Source organism: Vigna umbellata, chromosome 8 (assembly GCF_029865625.1).
Source record: "Vigna umbellata cultivar VRB3 chromosome 8, Vumbellata_1.0, whole genome shotgun sequence".
Taxonomy (NCBI): domain Eukaryota; kingdom Viridiplantae; phylum Streptophyta; class Magnoliopsida; order Fabales; family Fabaceae; genus Vigna; species Vigna umbellata.
Window position 1 is genome coordinate 36,455,693 of NC_142172.1, and position 19,858 is coordinate 36,475,550.

Here is a 19,858-nt window from a genome sequence, read left to right on the forward strand (position 1 = left end):
GGGATTAACGGAATACCATTTAAAATAGTTTGATCAAATTAAAAATATATATTTTAATAAAAAAAATATTAAACTTGTTATATATAATGTTTTTCAACTGCCTGATTATAGTTAAGAGAAGCTTCCTTAGAATTGAGTTTCATAAATCATATAAATATAAAACTCTTCAATATTTTATTACTTCATTCAAACATTCACATAAGTCATACTAGTCCTACTCCCTTAGCAACTAGTTCTAAATTAATATATTAAAATGATAATACCTTAGTCAATTTAATATACAATTTGCATTAAGTCCGATGTTAAGAATGATCAAGTTATTGAGTTTATCCCTAGATCCCAAATCACTTAAGTGTTCTCTATCTACGTTTCATGTTCAAAGTTACTTTCCAGTAATCAAAGACATTCAAATAACATTATATTTTCATACAATGATAATAAATTCAAGAAAAAACATATGAACGAACAACGATATAACAGGAAAATTACATCTGAGTTCATTGCATCCAATCCCAACGTAACAGAAATTTAACTACTCCTACTCATCTAAAACGTACACATTTGAAGCAATCCCTTGCAACAATGGTGTCTTGTTGCCTTGAAGTAGTATCCGGAAGTTCCTGAGATGTTTTCGTTTCTTTCTTTTGTCCGGAACTTCTGTTCGAAGAGCAGATGTTTATGTCGCTCTGTCACGTCTTTTAAAGCCACTTAAATTCATTAATTCGCTCAGCACACATGTACGCGCTATGCGAATTTTCTTAACTGCTGCATTTTTAACTAATGTTATTCGCTCAGCGCACATGTACTAGTGCGCTATGCGAATTTTCTTCTTTTGGCAGTGCGAATTTTGGCTTTCGCTTTGCGAAAATTGGCTGACAGAGTGTAAATAATACACCATTTCCTGTACAATATTTTACATAAGAATCTACTACTTTTCAATGAAGAACAACATAAATAATTACAAGATTGGGCTCATTTATAAATATAAAAACAACTATTTTTCACACTTATCACTCGGTGTTGTGGACGAAAATGTAAATGAATATTAAGAGAAATTTCAACATTGTCATAATTTACTTTCTAGTGTTTAAAACCACGAAAATCAACTTATCAAATCGGTCCATAGTTTAATACAATTATTTACGTTACAGGTGTTATAATTTAACACATTTATCGTATTTAATTGTACAATTTAACTTGTAACTTCTTGATTTAACCAATAACTTATTAATTAATGTAATCAATTAAGGATAACTAATTTAAAAAGTTTCAAACAACTTTATCTTAGACCAAATTTAACATATAAGCTGACATCCCAAAAACTCGTTAATTATTTATCATCAAATAAAATATTATTAAAATAAAAAATAATACAAAACATAACAATTACATCAAATTCATGATAAAGAATCAAAATTTAAAAAATATAAACAAATTATATAGATTATAAAGAAAATCAAAATAAATATATAAAAATAAAATACAAAATTATTTATATTATTATTTATGAATAAAAAATTAAACTACATTACTTAAAACAAGTTCCTCAATAACAATAAAATACCTTAATTCCTTCTAAAAATACCGAAACATGTACTTAAATTAAGACAAGTGAATTAAAAAAGTGTTAGAAAGTAAGAGAATAATGTATTAATATATAGATAATATATATATATATAATTCTAATTTTATTATTATTGAAAGAATTTTCAAAAACAAGTAATTTTACAATCATTAATTGATAATTATAATAGTTACAATAATTAATAACATTAAAAGATAATATTAGAAATACAAATATGAACAAATTAAAAAATATTGTAACTTGAAATCTATTATAATTTTTCATATTCTAAATCATGATAATTACACTAATTACAATCGTTTTAATCTCTTGTTATCTAACCACAACACACTTTTTTTAGGACAAAAACAAAGTAATTAATTGTTTTTATTAGAAAAAACATTTTGAAACCAACTAATTTATTTAAAAGAAGTTATTTATTTTTATTACAAAAGTTATTAAAATTATGGACAAAATTTTATAGATAGAAAAAAAATTCATCAATAAATACTAATTACCAATAATTTTTCTTTTGAATTTTTAAAGTTGTTATATATTATGAACTTAATAACAATTTTTACTCAATTATGGTTTAATTAAATTTTTTAGCTGTGTATGTATATTAGATGGAAGAGCTTAGTTATGGATGAACTCAACAATTCTATAGGATGAATTATACCTAAGTCATGACATTACTATAACAAATATCGTTCATCAATAATTGAAATATAATATTTATCGATAAATCTCACCTTTCGATGAATATTAAACATCATAAAGTTCAGATTTAGTAAAAAGAAAAAAGAAATCTAAATATTTTTTTCAGATTACTATTGATTTGTTAAAAAAAAATGTTTAAGTTTGACAAACTTTGATTTCTTTGTTTTCAGTTCTTACTAACTAATTCTTTTTGTGAATGGAGAAATTATAAGGCTCTTTGAGTTTGATTATTTCTAAAGTTAATTGTTTTTCTTTGAATGTGAATGATAATTATCTTCAGTATTTTTAGATGATATATTCTAAAGACTACGAGCAATATTTTTTTGTTTTTCGTACAAGTAAACTTTAGTCCAAAAGCTCAATTAATGATTGAAATCCAATGGATAAAAAAAATAGGCTACAATAAAAATTTTACTTCATATTTTTAAACTTAATTACTATATTAAGTTTTTCGTTTTATTCATTGTACTTTATCGAATTTCTCTCTTCATAGATAATTTGTCTCCTATGAATAAAGAATATTGGACAATGCTAGTAAGCAGTACTATCAAGTAGCTGGACATTGAATTGGTATTCATTACTCTTTTATTACTGTGATTTGGTTATTATAGTTCATTGATTGCACTTAAATTATAAAACGCATTGCATTAAATTGTGTCACCGTATCTTAAGATTCCCTTAGAACTTAACTTTACTGTGACAAACACACATATACATATCATTGTCCTTGTATAAATATCACACACGCCAACGTCACAATATATATATATATAATCTTCCTATTTTAGAAATATAATATATTATATAATATAATTCATGAATTAAACTAACTATTAATGTCTTATTCTTAAAACATTAACATATTATAACAACTATTACTCAAAATATCATTCCTACTAACTATCATACAATATATACATCCGTTGTATGTTTCATTAAATTTCATCTCATCGCATATGTCATACATTCAACTATATAAAATGAATTATCAATATATCATATATATGATTAAATTACGTACCAATAATCATATGATAACATACAATAGTATATATGGCTTGAATTCGTTTATCTATTTAAACAACATAATCTTTACTAGATAAAAAAAATATCATGTTCAAATTGTGAAATTATTTTCTGAATAACATATCTTTTCACTCAAGTGATAATGGACATAATCTCTCTCGTGAGTATTAACATTAATATTAATTTTTTTTTCTTGTTCAAGCATCTCACCATTACTCACTGAAGTGACTTGTTACCCAATTTACAAAATAATTAACACTTGTGAAAACTCTAATTTTTCATTACTTGAACAATAAAAGTTTCAAATAAGAGAAAATTGTATCTGTTTCGTCAAAACCTTAAGACGCAACTTGAGTGAAAAACATTATAGTCTAATCAACCACTGTGAACTTAAGTAATATTGTTATATTCAAACAATGATTGCAACTGCTTGACGCGATCACTTGAGTATTAACCCACATTCAAGAAAAATATGCAGACAAAAAAATGACAAAAATTATCATTTTCAACCTTCTAACATATTTCAATCATAAAAATAAATTTGATATGCACCCAAATATGGATTAACTCTAAGTATGTTTCACTTATTCAAATACTAAAATTTATGCCAAAATAAGTATACACCAATTAGATCACAACTCCATATAATTTAAATTCATAGGAAAATACAACTCTAGTCTATTAATTTCATCTCAACATATCTAAATCAAATTATCAAATTAACTAAATGTATGAAAATTATCAACTCTCATTACCTGAAAATAATCTGTCATGTGAGGTGAAAAATTCCAAAATTCAATAGATTGTAAAGTAATAATATAAAATGTAACCAATATTTCCTTATTCTAATTAATACTACAACCAATATTTTCTCATATTCAAATTACTACTATTTCTATTCCTCAGTTGATTATGATAAATGGCACTTAACGTTCTAAAAAGGAAAAAAAAAACAGCAATAAAAATAAATTATCAAACCAAAATTATTATTGACATGTCATATAAGTTAATGACCAATGTCTCCTTATAAATATAATTTATTGATAAAAATGTGTGATCAACTAAAAAAGTTTAAATTATGGAATTTTAGTAAAAAGAATAATAATTTATTTTAAACCTAATCATAAACATTTTCATTCCTCATTATTCTAAAATTATATTTCTGCTGTTATATAAATAAATAATGTCTAACACGAAATATCAACCATCTTAAGAAAAATCCTACTATAGCGAATGAATTGGGATTTTGAGTATTTTGAAAAGTTCTTGTAATCAGATTAGCACTTTAATCCATTTTATTTCAAGACTTAAAACGAAAGGTTGTTAATAATTAGTAATTTATTGTTTCCAAACTTTTGAAATTTAACATTATTTCTTTGATGCTCTACAGTTTTTATAAATAATGTGGTGGAAAATTTACTGCTATAAAAGTTACAATTTTTTTACCGTTAATAATTATCGGTTTGTTAGGTACATGATTTTATTTATAAAAATTATTAATATCTCAATTATGATAAGAAAACGATATTCAATAACTTTGTACTAACAAATATTGAAAATAAATGAGCTCTTATTCCACGTGTTCTAAAAAAAGATTTCTTCATAACATAAAATATTTTATTCTTTTGATTTTGACATTTTTTCTTTATTATCGACTATATAAGAAAGCAATATTATATAAACTACCTAAAATGGTTAGCCATAATTATACATTTTTTTTATTTATCTTTTTGTCATTTAAAATTTTTCTCTTTTATATAAATTTGTAACTAGACGGGGATGACCGATTGATCAAAATGAATGAGATGGACTAGTCTTATTAGATAATTAAATTTATCAAAAAAGAGATTTTCACCAGAAATACAAACAGACATCTAAGTTCAACCACCTATTGGATTAATATCTCTCTCTACTAACGTTACTAAAATTTTTAAAATAATATGTTATCGTGTCTTCTACCTTTATATACTATTATATTTTTCAATTCTACTAACATGATTCTTAAATTCACACTTAAATTTCTACCGAATCGAGATAGAAACAATGGTCACAGAGTGAGGTGATGATCTAAGCTGACTAATTGTCGAGATAGACAAACTAATTGATCTTGCTAGAATGGACTCAATGACCAAATTAACATATAGCCGGACTCATAAAATAAACGATTAACCAAAATGAATAAACTGATCAGATTTCGAAATGAAAACTCGTCATGCCTATCTTTTGTCACTACTTAGAAAAAAAAAAAAAAGTAAAAAAAAAAAACCGTACTCACGGGCGATGAGACTAGTTTTAGATAAAAATGCAAACAAATAAATTAAACCATATCCTCCCTTTCTAAACATCTATAAAATATATAAAAAGTAAAATGTTATTTGGTTTTATTTGAAAACAGTTATATTTTTATTTTCTGAAAACCTTTTTGAGATCATGAGATATTAGGTTTGTGGGGCTTATGTCATTCACTTTCACGAATCAAGAGTGCTATCTGCACGTGAATAGACAGAACACGTGCAGAGGAATCCTTTATTACCGCCGATGAGGTAGGTGTGGTTGCTGATAGCAACGCCAATCAATTAATACCTCAAAAAATGGTTCACTCTGTGCTCCTATTTCTAGTTCTCACACTAACTGCTGTCTCTGCTCAGCAACATCAGTATGATGACCCTTCTATCACAGCCACCATGGAGAAATTTTCTGGCTACGCAATCAACGAACCTCACTCTTTCCAACTCACTTCACTCTCCGTTGATGCTCAAGCTCTGCAGAACCAGGTAGTAATCTACTAACGCAACTGGGGTTTTTGGTTTTTGGTTTTTTTGGCGATGATGATTGTTTATAGTCTTATTGACTGTGTATTGTTCTTAGATTGACGAGCTTGCAGCTTTTTCTGACTCACCTGCTCCATCAGTGACCAGAGTCTTGTTCACTGACAAGGATGTTTTGGGTCGCAAGTACGTGAATCAAATTCCATTTTTCTTTTTAATTTTATTACCATGGCCGTGCTTTATATTTTGGCTGTGGTATTGTGTAAAAGAACCTTGTTGATGTAACACTGCATAGACTGATGCAAAGGTGAATTTACGTTAGTGCAGAAAGGAGGTGCAAGTGTTTTTTTTTACGCATGAATAAACTATTCAATCTTATGAAGATATGCCTTGAACATAATCTGCCTTTATAGACTTTTACTCGTCTTTTTATCTGTAGCTATGTAAAAACCCAGATGGAACTTGCTGGTCTATCTGTGAGAGAGGATGCTGTTGGTAACATATTTGGTCGTTGGTGAGTGCCCATTGTTCCTAAAAGCTTTCAAAACACAATATCATCTGGTCGTCAAGCACATGTGAACCTCGTAACCTTCTATTTCGCTTTATCGCATTATTCAGGGAGGGCCTCGAGCCTGAGCTTGCTGCAGTTGCAACAGGTTCGCACGTTGATGCCATACCATACTCTGGAAAGTATGATGGAGTTGTTGGTGTTTTAGGCGCTATTGAAGCCATCAGAGTCCTAAAAAGGTTTCATTTTTTTTATTTTCCTTATTATTTGTAGAACTTAATTGAATGTTCAGAATACAAGAATGTTTAATTCTTGTCTATTAGCACATTTAATTCCTAATGTATTTTCACTGTCCTGGTGTTCTGCATTAGCCTCTGCAGAAGTTAGTTCAAATAGATACTCATCTCTTTCAGTACAATAATTTCAAAGTTCAAACATCTTGGCCTTAGAAACATCGAATCAAGATAAAGCTAACTTGTATTTTCTATTCAAACATCTTGGCCTTAGAATTATTGTACATTATAAGTCTCATGCTTGACCAGAACAATAGCAATGGATTTGTTGTGTTGTCCGTGGATGACTCGATGTTAAACAACATACCATGTCTCTAAACTATTTTACAAAAGACAGGAACAAGTTATGTTCTGGCAAATACCGAAATATCAACTCATACAACTGGAGAGAAATGAGATGTTCCACAGATTAACTAATTCCTTGCATTTGCTTATATGCATGAAAGATCCAAATTGCCAAGATGAGACTTATAATGTACAATAATTCATTATCCACTTTTTTTGGGAGTAGTGATGTTTGTGATATTGATTGTAAACCTTTACAGGTCTGGTTTTAAACCTAGAAGATCATTGGAAGTCATATCATTCACATCAGAAGAGCCAACACGCTTTGGGATAGGTTGCTTGGGAAGGTAAGGAACTGCGTTTATGTACTGTCTTCGAACAGGATTCCTCTTTGTAGTTATTTTTATCAACAAATCCATAATTCGTTATTTTCCTCTCGTGTTGTCTCACTGACATGATAACCAAGCTACGTCCATATTCTACTTCTAGCTTCATCATTTGTTACTTTTGTGCAGCCGCTTATTGGCCGGGAGTGAGGATCTTGCAAATGCTCTAAAGACAACAACTGATATTCAAAACATATCCTTCCTAGATGCTGCAAGATCTGCTGGGTATGGGAAAAATGGAGACGACTTATCCAGTGTATTTTTAAAGAAAGGAACATATTCTGCTTTTATAGAACTGCACATAGAGCAAGGACCTATTCTGGAAGATGAAGGTACGCATCTTGGAGCTAACATAACCTTAAAATAGCCATAACTTCAATGATCAGACGTAATATGTTTCTTGACCCAGGTATATCTATAGGCATAGTTACTGCCATTGCAGCTCCAGCAAGTCTAAAGGTTGAATTTGAAGGAAATGGGGGTCATGCAGGCGCGGTCCTCATGCCTAACAGGTCCATCTTAAATTAGATATTATTTTTTTACATTACACACTTATCCTTTTCTATTATCGCAGTAACTTGAACTGAACATGCAGATATCTTTTTTCTATAGTTTTCAGAATTTTTTATGTTGTTCAATATCTTTCCATGATTTTTGAGAGACCAAATAGTAACATTCTATCTTTTGAATCCATTACATTTTCTAGTCCACTATTTTGATCCCTTTTGAAATTGAAACTTCTTAATGGACAAACTCTAATGCTTTAATTACACTTTATGTATCCTTTTGAGCAGAAATGATGCTGGTCTTGCTGCTTCTGAACTAGCCCTGGCTGTGGAGAGGCATGTGCTGGAGTCTGGGTCAATTGATACCGTTGGCACTGTTGGTAAGTTATTATTGAAGTGCCTCGGTTAATCTAGAACTTTCATTTAAACTAATCTCTTTTATTTTACAAGGTATCCTGGAACTGCATCCTGGAGCAATCAACAGCATCCCTAGCAAATCTCACCTCGAAATTGGTGTGTATTTACTGGACAACTTCAGTTGTACCAGGCATTCTGACAATGTTAAATTACAACTGGTTTTACCATACAATAGTTGTTTCATTGTGCTTGTTACAGATGATTGTTTACTTTTTCTTTCACTACCTATGGATCATTCCAGTTACTAATTTATTATAATCATTCATACAATATTTAGATTGTAATTGTTCTGTATTGCCATAGACACAAGAGACATTGATGAGGAAAGAAGAAACAAAGTGGTGGAGAAAATTCATCAATCAGCAATTAAAATAACCAAAACCCGTGGTGTCAAGCTCTCTGACTTTCGTGTCATTAATCAGGATCCACCGGCTCTTTCTGATGAAGCTGTCATAAAGGCAGTTGAAATTGCAACAAAAGAACTAAACTTGACAAGCAAATTGATGATCAGTAGAGCCTATCATGATTCATTGTTTATGGCCAGGTAATGCTGGAGAGAGAGAAAGATGACAGTTTGTTTTACTAGAGCAGATATTATTTTTGTATGAAGTGCCCCAAAATATCCATTATTAAATTTTCAAATGTTGAAAAGATCCTAAGATCTAACTAAGAAGAAAAATGTTCATGCAAAGGTTCCGTGATTTCCATGAGCTGGGGGAAAACTGCTTTATTCTAATACATTTAATTTCTTTCTCTTTATACAAGGACTAAACCTTGACCATAATGGTAATCAGAATGGAGACCAAATGGGAGGAAATATAAAAATAAGAAGTCTTGTTTTGAGCATGCTAGTGAATGGATTGGATAAGTTATTTGGACCCACAAAACATTTTCTCACAATTTTTACTTGCTCATAAACTGCACACATTTTAATTTTGTAGAATATTGGGATTCTTATTATGCTTGGAGTCTTGTCATGTTTTTAGACTTGTTGGGGGTGGTCTTGTACTAGTGGTAGCGTTACGCTGGTACTTGTCCTAATTATTGCTATAATTTGATGCTCAGTTTTTTTTTTCTTGTTTCAATGCTTATTGTATGAATTTAATATAATTTCATACATTCAGAAGAATATTATTGAGAGCCTCCTGTCTCTCTTTTCATCCTATAGCCACGTACAAGTTTAATGCTTGCAAACATTCTGACAGCAGTTGAAAGACCTCCATTGGCATAATTTAATCCAATTATATTATGTTACAAGAACACATGGGGTTTGCTATTATATGAATTAAATATCTGCTGCTCATGTACGCCCATTTTTTAATTGCAGGCTGTCTCCGATGGGCATGATTTTCATTCCTTGTTACAAAGGTATTTACTTTTCTTATTGCGAACCACTTGCACTTTCAGCATTTCTTGTGCAATCCATAGCTAAAAGAAAGGGAACAAAATGTAGTTTGTGCTCTTCTTATAATTATTTTAAAGACCTATAGTGATTGAAAAGTAGAGCTGTAATCTTGTGTAAATAAACATCTAATGAATGAACTAAGAATTCAGAAACATTTAATATAATTTTTTTCATGTTAAGTTAGACATGGAAAAAACACTTCTAGTCATAGCCTTTGATCCCCATCCCCATCCTACCATACCCAACTTTTGACTGGAAAATCCAATTTAACTGGTTGAGGATTGGGTTTTCCCCAACTAGTAAATGGAGGGTGCCAAGTGGGTTTGAATATTCAGATGTCTGTCTCAAACTCAAATTTGACCTTATCTTGTTAATAGTTTGAAGATTCAGATGTCTGTCTTAAATCTCAAACTCAAATGTTTTTAAGAGCTTCATAAAGAAAAGAATTTGTCAATATTCTTTTTCTTGCTTTTACAGGGTACAGCCATAAGCCTGAAGAGTTTGCCAGCATTCAAGATATGTCTAATGGTGTAAAAGTATTGGCGCTCACCCTAGCTAAATTGTCCAGTCAGTTACATCTTCTGAAGTGAGTTCATGTGGACTATCATTGTTGAAAAAACGTAATTTATTTCTGTTAGACTGTTGACTGTTATGGCTTACTGATTAAATAATTTAAAACTTAATCCCCCCTTTTTTCTATCAAGATGAGGGGTTGAACTATTCAATATGACAAGAAGATTTATTAGAAACACTTTTTAATGTTGTAAAATGATAATTGCCTGCCTGTGGAAGGACTCACAAGAGTGAATTTTACTTCACCAAACTGCTTAAAAGACAAAGAAACTACTGGTATTGTAGAACCCAGTTGCATACACCCCAACCAGAATAGCCTTTTTAAATCTTAAATAGTTGGACCACTTTGTATGGAGACAAAAGACATCTTACTTTTCTCTATTGTCCATATTACATTTTAAAATCCCACCTGATTATAATGGTCAAAACAGCTGGATTCAATAAATAAAAGTGATTAGAATATAAGTGGGAAAAATACATATTTTTAGTTTAGTGGTTGGAATAGCCCTTCATGGATCCTTTGAGTGAGAAAATGATATTGTGGGTTGTAAGATCTTCCTCAAGAAGAAGGAAGTTAGTAAAGTAAGGATGAATTTTAGTTGTGATGCTCCAGGTGGGTAGTTTCGCCCATGCCTATGTTTATTGCTTAAACTACGGAGAGATTCAAAAGAACAAACCGCTCATTCTTCGCTCTCAAATTATGACTCAAACTCAACCTTGACGTGGGAAGGTTTGTACCTACTATTTTGTACTTCAATTGACTTAGATTGTGATTTATTTGACCTCTAAACCATTGTTTTTTAATGTAGCCTTTATATTCTTAACTTTCTACTGTTAAACTAATAATGACTTTTCAACAGACAAAACAGGGTAAAGCAATTTTTGTAGAAAATAATCGTGACACACGTTATAATAGGACTTTTCTATTCATTGTGTTAATTTTTATTGAACTTTGCCTGTCTTTAAAATAGGTGTAAATAGGATCTTGGACGGTACAAATTATAATTGAACTTTGACAGTTTTTTAAACAGATGTAAATAAGATTTTAGATTAAATACAAATAATAAAAATTACAGTGAATTAAAGAGTCCTGTTACAGTGTGTGTGTCAGGTTTATTTTTTACAAAGTGGTATCAAAACTTTAGTGAGAGAGGAAAAAAGAAAGAGAGATGAAACATATGTGAGTTGTGCACATTTATTTTGGTTTTTTCTTTAAGCTGTGCACATTTATTTTGGCTTTTTTTTTAAGCTGTGCACATTCATTATGTTGAGAGCCTTTGACATCTTTCTTACAAAAACACCCAAGCATTTATTGTTTTCTCGAGAGTGTTTGACCCTTATCTGAAATCACTTTGTAGAAAATAAAAGTGACTTACGTCATAACAGGATTCTTCAATTTTTTTTTTTTAACTTTTACTTAATTTTGACAACTTTTAAATAAATAAATGTAAATACAACTTTCACCAAATACAAATAACAAAAACTAAAAACAAAATATTAATTAACTCAAAATAAAAACAATTATTTAATATATCTTTATCTTATTTTAAAAAAATAAAATATTGTATTTAAATTAATGAAAAATTAAAACTATTCATCCTTATTTTATCTTTATTAAAATTAAACTAAATATTATTAGAACTAATACAATAAAATTTAAATAAAATTACTAATAAACTTTTAAAATTTAAGTTTATCGTAATCCTTTTAACTCACGAATTACCTTCTGGATGTGAATGCTGAAATGTATAATTGCTCATTATTTCTCCTGTTAAGTTTCTTGCCAGACGAACAAATGAATGCAAACTTTTTCTCATGAAAATCTAGCTATCATTTTAACTAACATTGGTTACTTTTTGAATATCCATAATTTTCTACGTGATGATGGAGTTGTATGTGAAGTGCATTATTAATATTTAAAGAATGTAATGCACGCACTTTCGTAATGAAAAATCAATGCAAACCGAACAACAAACATGCACATCCCAGGAAAGCTTTGCTACTTTTTCATGCATATGCTTTGATTAAAGCTTCAAGCTTTCGTTTGAAAAAACCCAAGCCACGAAATTCAAATTTTGTGTCCGTTATTTGCACTGGATGTTAAAAAATATTAATTTGCAAATGATCTAGGGCTAAAGACAATTCAAGAACTTGAATGAATTATTAACAATTTAATAAATGATGGGAGGGTGTTGGGCATTTTTCGAGGGGTTACGCAGGAACAGTCATGGATAGGATCTAAGCAATGCATTAGATGGAATGTCTTTTCTCTAATTGCTTTTCTGCAAAGACATTACCATCATGATTTAGTGATCCTTACTGGCAAAATTAATTAGTGTTTTATGTCATCAACCAGATCGTAACTACTATTATTTATTTATGATGGAGATACCACGTTGAAATGATAGAAACCTCATTCAACAGGTGTATACAAACACCAGAAATGTCCCTCTTAAACTAGTTTTTCGAATTGAGTTTTATTTAAACATAAATTCTAAGATAGAAATCAAACCATAGCTATAAATGTTTAGTCATATTTTAAAAATTTCCAAACTTTAGCACAAGGGGCATTGTTGAAAACCTTACCCTTATTAGTAATTAGTATTTGACTAATAATGATACACCACTTTCACCGGGAGTTGAGTTACACACTTAAAGTCTAAGAACTTATTTATATTTAAATTTGGATTAATAAACATTTTGATACAAATATTTCCAATGATAGATTATCTTATTAGGCAATTTGATGTGATTTCTCTAGTTAGGTAAATTTTATAGACACATATTATACCTTCCATTTTTAGTATTAAAAACCGTATATATATACAAATTCAACCGTGAGAACAATCCTTAAGTGCAAATAATAACTAAATAGAAGTCTTCTTATAGTGGCGATTCTAGGATTCATGACGTCATTCTTTAGTAGAATATACTCATTTAGTAATGAATAAAACTTTGCCACTCTTATACACGTTATGATGCAATTCTATCTATATATAAGTGTGAGTTGTGCATGATGTTTATATGGGATTTAACCTTTTTTTTTTTGGAAAAATAAAACTTATAGCAGAGATTAACATTTTTATATAGGAGGGGACCATCTGTTGATTATTGACGAATTTTATCAGGCACCTGTCAAACGTGTTTTTCAGCTTTCCAATTTATTGTTTGATTTATACTCCTAATCTTGATTTTAGCAATAAACTCATTTTGTTGCCTTTGAAAAAAAACAACTTAAATCCTAAGGTTGTGGTCGGTTTTTAATTGGTTGATTCAGCGCTAGTTTAAAAAATGTTACTGGAAACAAGGGAAATACATGATGTATGTGTGCCCTTTTTTTATTATAGATGATTAATTTAATTAAAAAATAACTGAATTTAAATAAATATTAATTAAAAAAAATAAAATGATAAAATAATTATTTTAATTTAAAAATATTTAAATTTAAGTTAACGATTGTTTAAAGAATAAAAATAGAAATGTAATTATTTTAGTTTAAAATGATGGTTATTTAAAAAAAATAAAAAAAATGAATATGTATAGATTATTTTTATTTGTTTTTTTTTCGGCTTTATTCTCTTTAAGTAAAAAAAAAAAAAATGAAGGATCCACTTATTTTCTAATTTCAGGTGTTAAATAACGGAATTTTAATTATTCCAATAATTCTTAGATGAGTAAAATGATTGGGATAACAACGCACCAAGTAGATCGAATATTTAATTTTATCTTGAAAATTCAATTTGACATGAAAAAAAAAAAAGAGAATACTTTTTCAAACTGAATTCTACAGAATTTCATTTAAATTCAAATTAAAGTTGTGAACTTTAACTTAGCATTCAGTAATTTTAGTAAGTAATGACTTGGAAAAGGGGTATGCAAAAAAAGTGTATGAATTATGAGGTTTTGTGGTAATGAAAGAGAAAAGAAAAGACTAAAAACACGCAATGATGTATCTGTACACAAATATCCAATTGTAAAGACAAAAACGAGAGGGTGTTTGTCTATTTGATTAAACATTGCACTATCAATTATTATAAAGAAAAAGAGAGATGAAGACAAAAAGTATTTGGTAGAATATTTAAATTTAATATAAGGGATTCGTTGATAATTTTATCCAGTGGCTTAAGGAAAAAATTATTTACAATTGTTCACCACAACAAAAGGGGGTGAATCCAAATTCAAAATTGGAAAGACGAAATTTAACACCGTTAAGAAACGGCGAGTGACCGACGAGGCTGATATAAACGCGCGACAACACAACATACACAGTACAGGACAAAACTCAGGCATAAACTCAAACTCAAAACACAACACACCAATACAGTTGCATTATTTCTTTCCAGATCCATCTAACAACGTGAGTCATTCTGCTCTCTTCTCCATTCCTATTATTCAAAATGTACATTTTTTTTTCTTTCTGCGATCCTCCTACTCCCTGTTTCTGTGTCTTCTTTATTTTATTGCTTACTTTAATGGGTTGTTCAATTATTTCTTTTATAGTTTTCTGGTTCATTGACCCTTTGGGTTGATTTTCTTTAGAAATCGGGCTCTGTTTGGTTGATGGGAAAAAAAATTTAAGTGAAGGTTTAGTTACTTGTTGAGAAAATGTCTAATGTGGCTGAGGAAGAAGAAGACAAATCTGTTTACATGTTGAATTTTGGAATTCGCTTTTTCTTTATTGTTTCTCTATTGCAATGTATAGATAATTTAAAGTTTGAGTTTTTTCCCCTCTTTTTTGGGTTTTGGTTCTTTTCCTGGGAAGCATTTTGCACCTAAATCTTTGCATGTTTTGATCCAGTTTTGGAAAAATAATGAATCCATCGAGATTTAAACTTTGCCATTTCTGCTGTAACTTGAAATATATACTATAACCGCTCTTCACGTGTGATCTATGTTTATATTGAATTTGTCGGTGGACACCGTTTATGTAAGATATTCTCTTCGTTCATTTTGGAGTTTGAGAAAATTCAATGTATTTTAATTTCTCTAAACCACAACATGTTTTCCTTGGGATGATCTTCGTGGTTACACTTAAAAAGAAAATAAACCGGGCTATTCTTATTTTCCTTGCTAACACCCATATTTTTTCTTGCACATATGATGTCCTGTTTATGAGATACTTGAATTGTTGATTTTTTAATTATTAGAGTCTTAATCATTGATTGGAGACACCCACCAACCAATTTGATGGCTTTCCTTTTGCATGTTTTAGTTTATCTGAGTGCTTTTAAGCCTGGAATTAGGTAGACAATTAATTCTATTCCATATGATTTATGTTAAATAATGCACATATGCTTTCATACAAAAAGACTTGTCATGCTCATTTCTTGAGTTTTAAAATAATCTTTTGCCCCTTGGTTTCACCTTTTGTACTTGAACGCAACGATTAAGGATTTTAGAGAATATTCTCATCTTGCCTTGTGTTTATTAAATTTATAAGTACATTTAGGCATGTTAGTAGTAACAGTGTTTAAATTGTGAGTGTCAGAATCAATTGTGGTTGTAGTGAGGAGAAAATAGTTCTAATGAATATTTCCAGGAGAGAACAATAGTTTCAAGGATAACATCTAGATAATTCTCCGAACAAATTCAGAGAAATGTGTAATTATAGATTTCATGAAGGAACTTTTAGAAAATATCGTGTTCTTTGTAATACTTCTTTATTTGATTGTTTTAGAAATAAATTCTTTTGAAATGGTTTGGCGCATATCTTTTGTGGGTTAATTTTTCTTATCTTTCTACCCAAAATAGGTTCAGGGTTGACCTCAAATTTTTGGTGTCTTGTGGAAAACTGATAAATATTGTTCTTTTTGTATTTTCTTTTTGTTGCGAAAACACCTATAATTCTTTCATATTACCTTTTTTTTTTAAATATTTCAATAGAAGTTAGAGCAGCACTATTTAATCTACTTTAGCAGATTGCAAATAAGATTTAAACAATTTTAATTTCAAAAAACTTCTTTTAGTGCGTGCAAGAATAATAGGAATAGTTAATATTATTCTACAAGGTATGCCATGCATTAGGGAAACAACTAAATGTCTTCAAAGAATTCAATATCATAAAACTTGATTTTGATTTAATTGTTAGAATCTCTCAAATGAACTTTAATTCTTCAAACTCAATTTCACCATCAACATCGTAAGAATTATCATATTTTAGATGAAGTTTATAGATGTTTGTAATGTAATTTCAGGTATTGATCTTAGAATGAACCGAGTCTCTCAATGCTAAACGAAATCCAAAAATATTATTATATGTATTATATTGCTCAAATTTTCTTTTAAATGAGTCAATTGTTTTGATCTACATTATATAAAAAATAATGAATCCTACAAGACTATTGTCTTTTTTTGGGTGCTTACAAAATAAAAAATAAGGACATCCCGATTCCGCCCCTTCTCAATTATGCATGTACTTATTTTTCTGTTATGTATGTCAATCGTAACAGAGAACTGTAAAACAAACTATCCTTATTATTTGTGACATTTCAGCCAATTCAATTTATATAGTTTTCACATTTCTTTGCTATAGAGCGATGGGAATAGAAGATACAGATATTTGTATCATCAAGGAGCCAGATCATGTGGTAGTATATTCGGATGGCGTTTCCCATGATTCAGGTCATGAAGCTGGAGGTGAGCATCACAATATTACAGAGTCTTATGAACAAATCAACGAGACAACTGAACATCATAGTTCAGAGGAGAGTGCAAAGGAGTATGAGGTGAAGGAATGCACCACAGAAGTTTCTGTTAAGGTCTCTGATGTCAATAATCTTAAAAAGTGCGAGGAGAAGTTAACCTCAGATTCTGAGGATGTTGTCAGTGAGAAAAGTTTTAAATCCCACAAAATACGGGGCAAACACAAGCCACGAGACACTGTGAAGAATGGATCACGACCTCCTGCTGGAAATATTCATAGCAGGTGTACAGGCAGTGCCCAAATCAAGCCCACAGTTCCACAGCCGTTTTCCTTAGCAACCGAGAAGCGTGCTTCGGTTGGAACTCGTCCTGCTTTTGAAGAAGACAAGGGCAATAATGAGAGAAAATCTTTAAATAAAAAAAGCGTGCTATCTCCCAATATGTATAAACAGAATCAGGTATATGCTAATGTGTTAAATTTATTTCCATCTTTAATCGTTCTGATATCTTTATATTTGTGGAAAGGTTTTAAAAATAATCCCTTCTAACACTGTGATTTCTTAAATATATCATCAGGGAAGAAAAACTTTTTAAGTTTATAAATTATCTCTTGTATATTCATACAAAGTTCAGAACCAGACAGCTTAAGCTTTTTACGTCTATCCCATTAAGCGATTCCACAGAATGGTAAAATTGTTATCTTATAACTTATAAGGATTGCTATAAACATCGCGATTAAATGAAATTAAATTTTATTTGACCAAGTCATTGGTGAACTGTGTATGGTTAGCTTTTTTCTTGTTACTATTTATTCACAGTCAGTCTTAAATCTTTTATTTTCTCTGCTTTCACTTGCAGTTGTTAGTTTCAAGAAAGCCATTGCAACCTGATAACAAGAAGCATCCTGATGAGGATGATGCTTGCTCCGTAGCTTCAATGTATCCTCTTAAAAATGTTTAAGTTGATAAGTATAAAATTCTCATGTCATGTTTTTTCTTATTTTGGCAATGGGTCTACTTGCTTTTAGAATTTGAAATTTCTATTACTACTTGACAATGTAAAGAACCGGAACTTCTGTTAGGTCCATCAAATCCAGGGCAACTGTTTCTTCTGCTCCTGTGTTTCGGTCCACTGAACGTGCAGAAAAAAGGAAGGAGGTAACAACCTGTGTATTAGTTAGCTTTGTTTGAATAGGTTTTCCTACCTCAAATTGATTTGTTCATGGTCCCTTCCATAGTTTTATACAAAATTGGAGGAAAAGCACCAAGCAATGGAAGCTGAGAAGAATCAAAGTGAAGCAAGGACCAAGGTGCAACACTTTATCCTGTATATTCAAAACTTAGGAATACATTGCCAACTTGTTACTTTATTTAACAACATAAGTTTGTTTTCTCATTCCAATTCCTTCATCAATTTCTAAACATTTAAGGAAGAGATGGAGGAAGCTATCAAGCAGCTAAGGAAGAGTTTAACTTTTAAAGCAAGCCCTATGCCTAGCTTTTACCATGAGGGGCCTCCTCCCAAGGTTGAACTGAAGAAGGTATGTAATGTTCTTGTACTTGTTATAAAATCATGTATGGGGCGCAGTTTAAAAAAAAATGTTGTGTTCATCTTAAGCTCTAGAACTAAATTTCAACTGTAACTGAAAAACTGCTCATTATAATTGTGAAAGATCTAATTACATAGACATATTTTCAACTTCTGTGCTTGACAAAAGTTGAGTATTATGTCTGGGTCAGCTACCAGCCACGCGAGCAAAATCTCCAAAGCTGGGCCGGCAAAAGAGCGACAATGGTGCAGTTAATTTATCTGAAGGGGGTAAGGAGAAAGCATCTGGTATCCGGAGAAAGCATCACACACTGAAGACCAACAACTATGATGTTAAGAGTGAAGTGAATGACTTGTGTGACCCAAAAAACAAGGCCAATCATATTGAAGAAATTGATATGGCAAAAGTAACTGGACAAGCAGACTTGAAGATTGGCAGCCAGTGAAATATTCAGTGAGATTAGTTCCTCATTTTTCTAATTTATATGTATCTGGGGACTGCGGTCTTGTTTCTCCCAACAAACATGTTTTTCCTTTAACTTATAAGGCACTTGCTGCTGTGTGCATTGCGTAAGTAGTAAAATGTTTATTTGTAATTTATTTCAAATTATTTGTAAAATTAAATCCTATTGCTCACAAGAGCAATTTCAGCATTTGTTTGTCTGCCTGAAGTCCAGGATCAGATTGTTTGAAGTCATCATCAAATAATGCTGTTCGATTAGCAGTAAAGTAATTATTATGCTTCATTGTTGCCATTTCTTTAGCTACTTTTTCTCGCATTAGCAAAGCCGTTTGGGGTTTTAGTAGTAGTGTACGAAAGATAAGATAGTGCCATAGCTATGATTTTCACCTCCAACTTTATGGGAGTATATGGACATTACATGCAACATAAAAGGAACCTTGTTTAAAATTAAGATGATCATCCGTCTAGATGACCATTTTCTTTCTTTCAGTGACATCACTCACATTGGCATACTATGGCCATAATGCCAGAGGAATAACGTGCAACTTTGCTGAAGGGTCAAGTGCTTTCTGCCTTTAGGTGGGACATTAATGTCTAGTAGTTACGGTAGAAAGCAGAAATAAAAATTTTATGTCTATTGCTTGTATTGTTTTGTTTTTGCACGGCAAAAGAGAAACCCTTTTGAACAAAGGATACCCCATTTGTAAAAGCAACACTTCTGGTCTAAGGGATGGTGCTTCCTATCCATGTAGTT

The 19,858-nt window shown here is 30.4% G+C and overlaps 2 protein-coding genes across 5 annotated transcripts; both read left to right on the forward strand.

Moving 5' to 3' along the window:
- Positions 1-5,833: 5,833 nt before the first annotated feature.
- LOC148194590 (ureidoglycolate hydrolase-like) lies at positions 5,834-10,662 on the forward strand. Its single transcript, XM_088097302.1, has 12 exons — positions 5,834-6,084; positions 6,179-6,264; positions 6,518-6,592; positions 6,697-6,825; positions 7,425-7,511; positions 7,680-7,882; positions 7,960-8,062; positions 8,345-8,436; positions 8,507-8,569; positions 8,777-9,017; positions 9,801-9,841; positions 10,356-10,662. Exons 1-12 carry the CDS (start codon positions 5,902-5,904, stop codon positions 10,466-10,468), a joined length of 1,416 nt encoding a protein of 471 aa, XP_087953428.1. The 5' UTR covers positions 5,834-5,901; the 3' UTR covers positions 10,469-10,662.
- Positions 10,663-14,649: 3,987 nt separating this feature from the next.
- On the forward strand, positions 14,650-19,387 carry LOC148194591 (protein WVD2-like 3). 4 transcript variants are annotated; one of them, XM_088097656.1, is made up of 7 exons: positions 14,650-14,808; positions 16,984-17,551; positions 17,952-18,031; positions 18,157-18,250; positions 18,331-18,402; positions 18,523-18,633; positions 18,833-19,387. In XM_088097656.1, exons 2-7 carry the CDS (start codon positions 16,988-16,990, stop codon positions 19,085-19,087), a joined length of 1,176 nt encoding a protein of 391 aa, XP_087953782.1. In that variant the 5' UTR covers positions 14,650-14,808; positions 16,984-16,987; the 3' UTR covers positions 19,088-19,387. The 4 variants fall into 4 exon arrangements, with proteins under 4 accessions (XP_087953782.1, XP_087953784.1, XP_087953785.1 ...); XM_088097658.1 differs by having other exon boundaries at positions 18,175-18,250; XM_088097659.1 differs by having other exon boundaries at positions 18,811-19,048.
- The last annotated feature ends 471 nt before the right edge of the window (positions 19,388-19,858 follow it).

Excerpts from the sequence above, each read along its gene's own strand:
- LOC148194590 (XM_088097302.1), top strand. The coding sequence starts at position 5,902 with ATGGTTCACTCTGTGCTCCTATTTCTAGTTCTCACACTAACTGCTGTC. Across the intron at positions 7,883-7,959 it reads ACCTATTCTGGAAGATGAAG|GTATATCTATAGGCATAGTT; the intron begins GTACGCATCTTG and ends TTCTTGACCCAG. Across the intron at positions 8,437-8,506 it reads TGATACCGTTGGCACTGTTG|GTATCCTGGAACTGCATCCT; the intron begins GTAAGTTATTAT and ends TTATTTTACAAG.
- LOC148194591 (XM_088097656.1), top strand. The coding sequence starts at position 16,988 with ATGGGAATAGAAGATACAGATATTTGTATCATCAAGGAGCCAGATCAT. Across the intron at positions 18,403-18,522 it reads AAAGTGAAGCAAGGACCAAG|GAAGAGATGGAGGAAGCTAT; the intron begins GTGCAACACTTT and ends TAAACATTTAAG. Across the intron at positions 18,634-18,832 it reads CCAAGGTTGAACTGAAGAAG|CTACCAGCCACGCGAGCAAA; the intron begins GTATGTAATGTT and ends TGTCTGGGTCAG.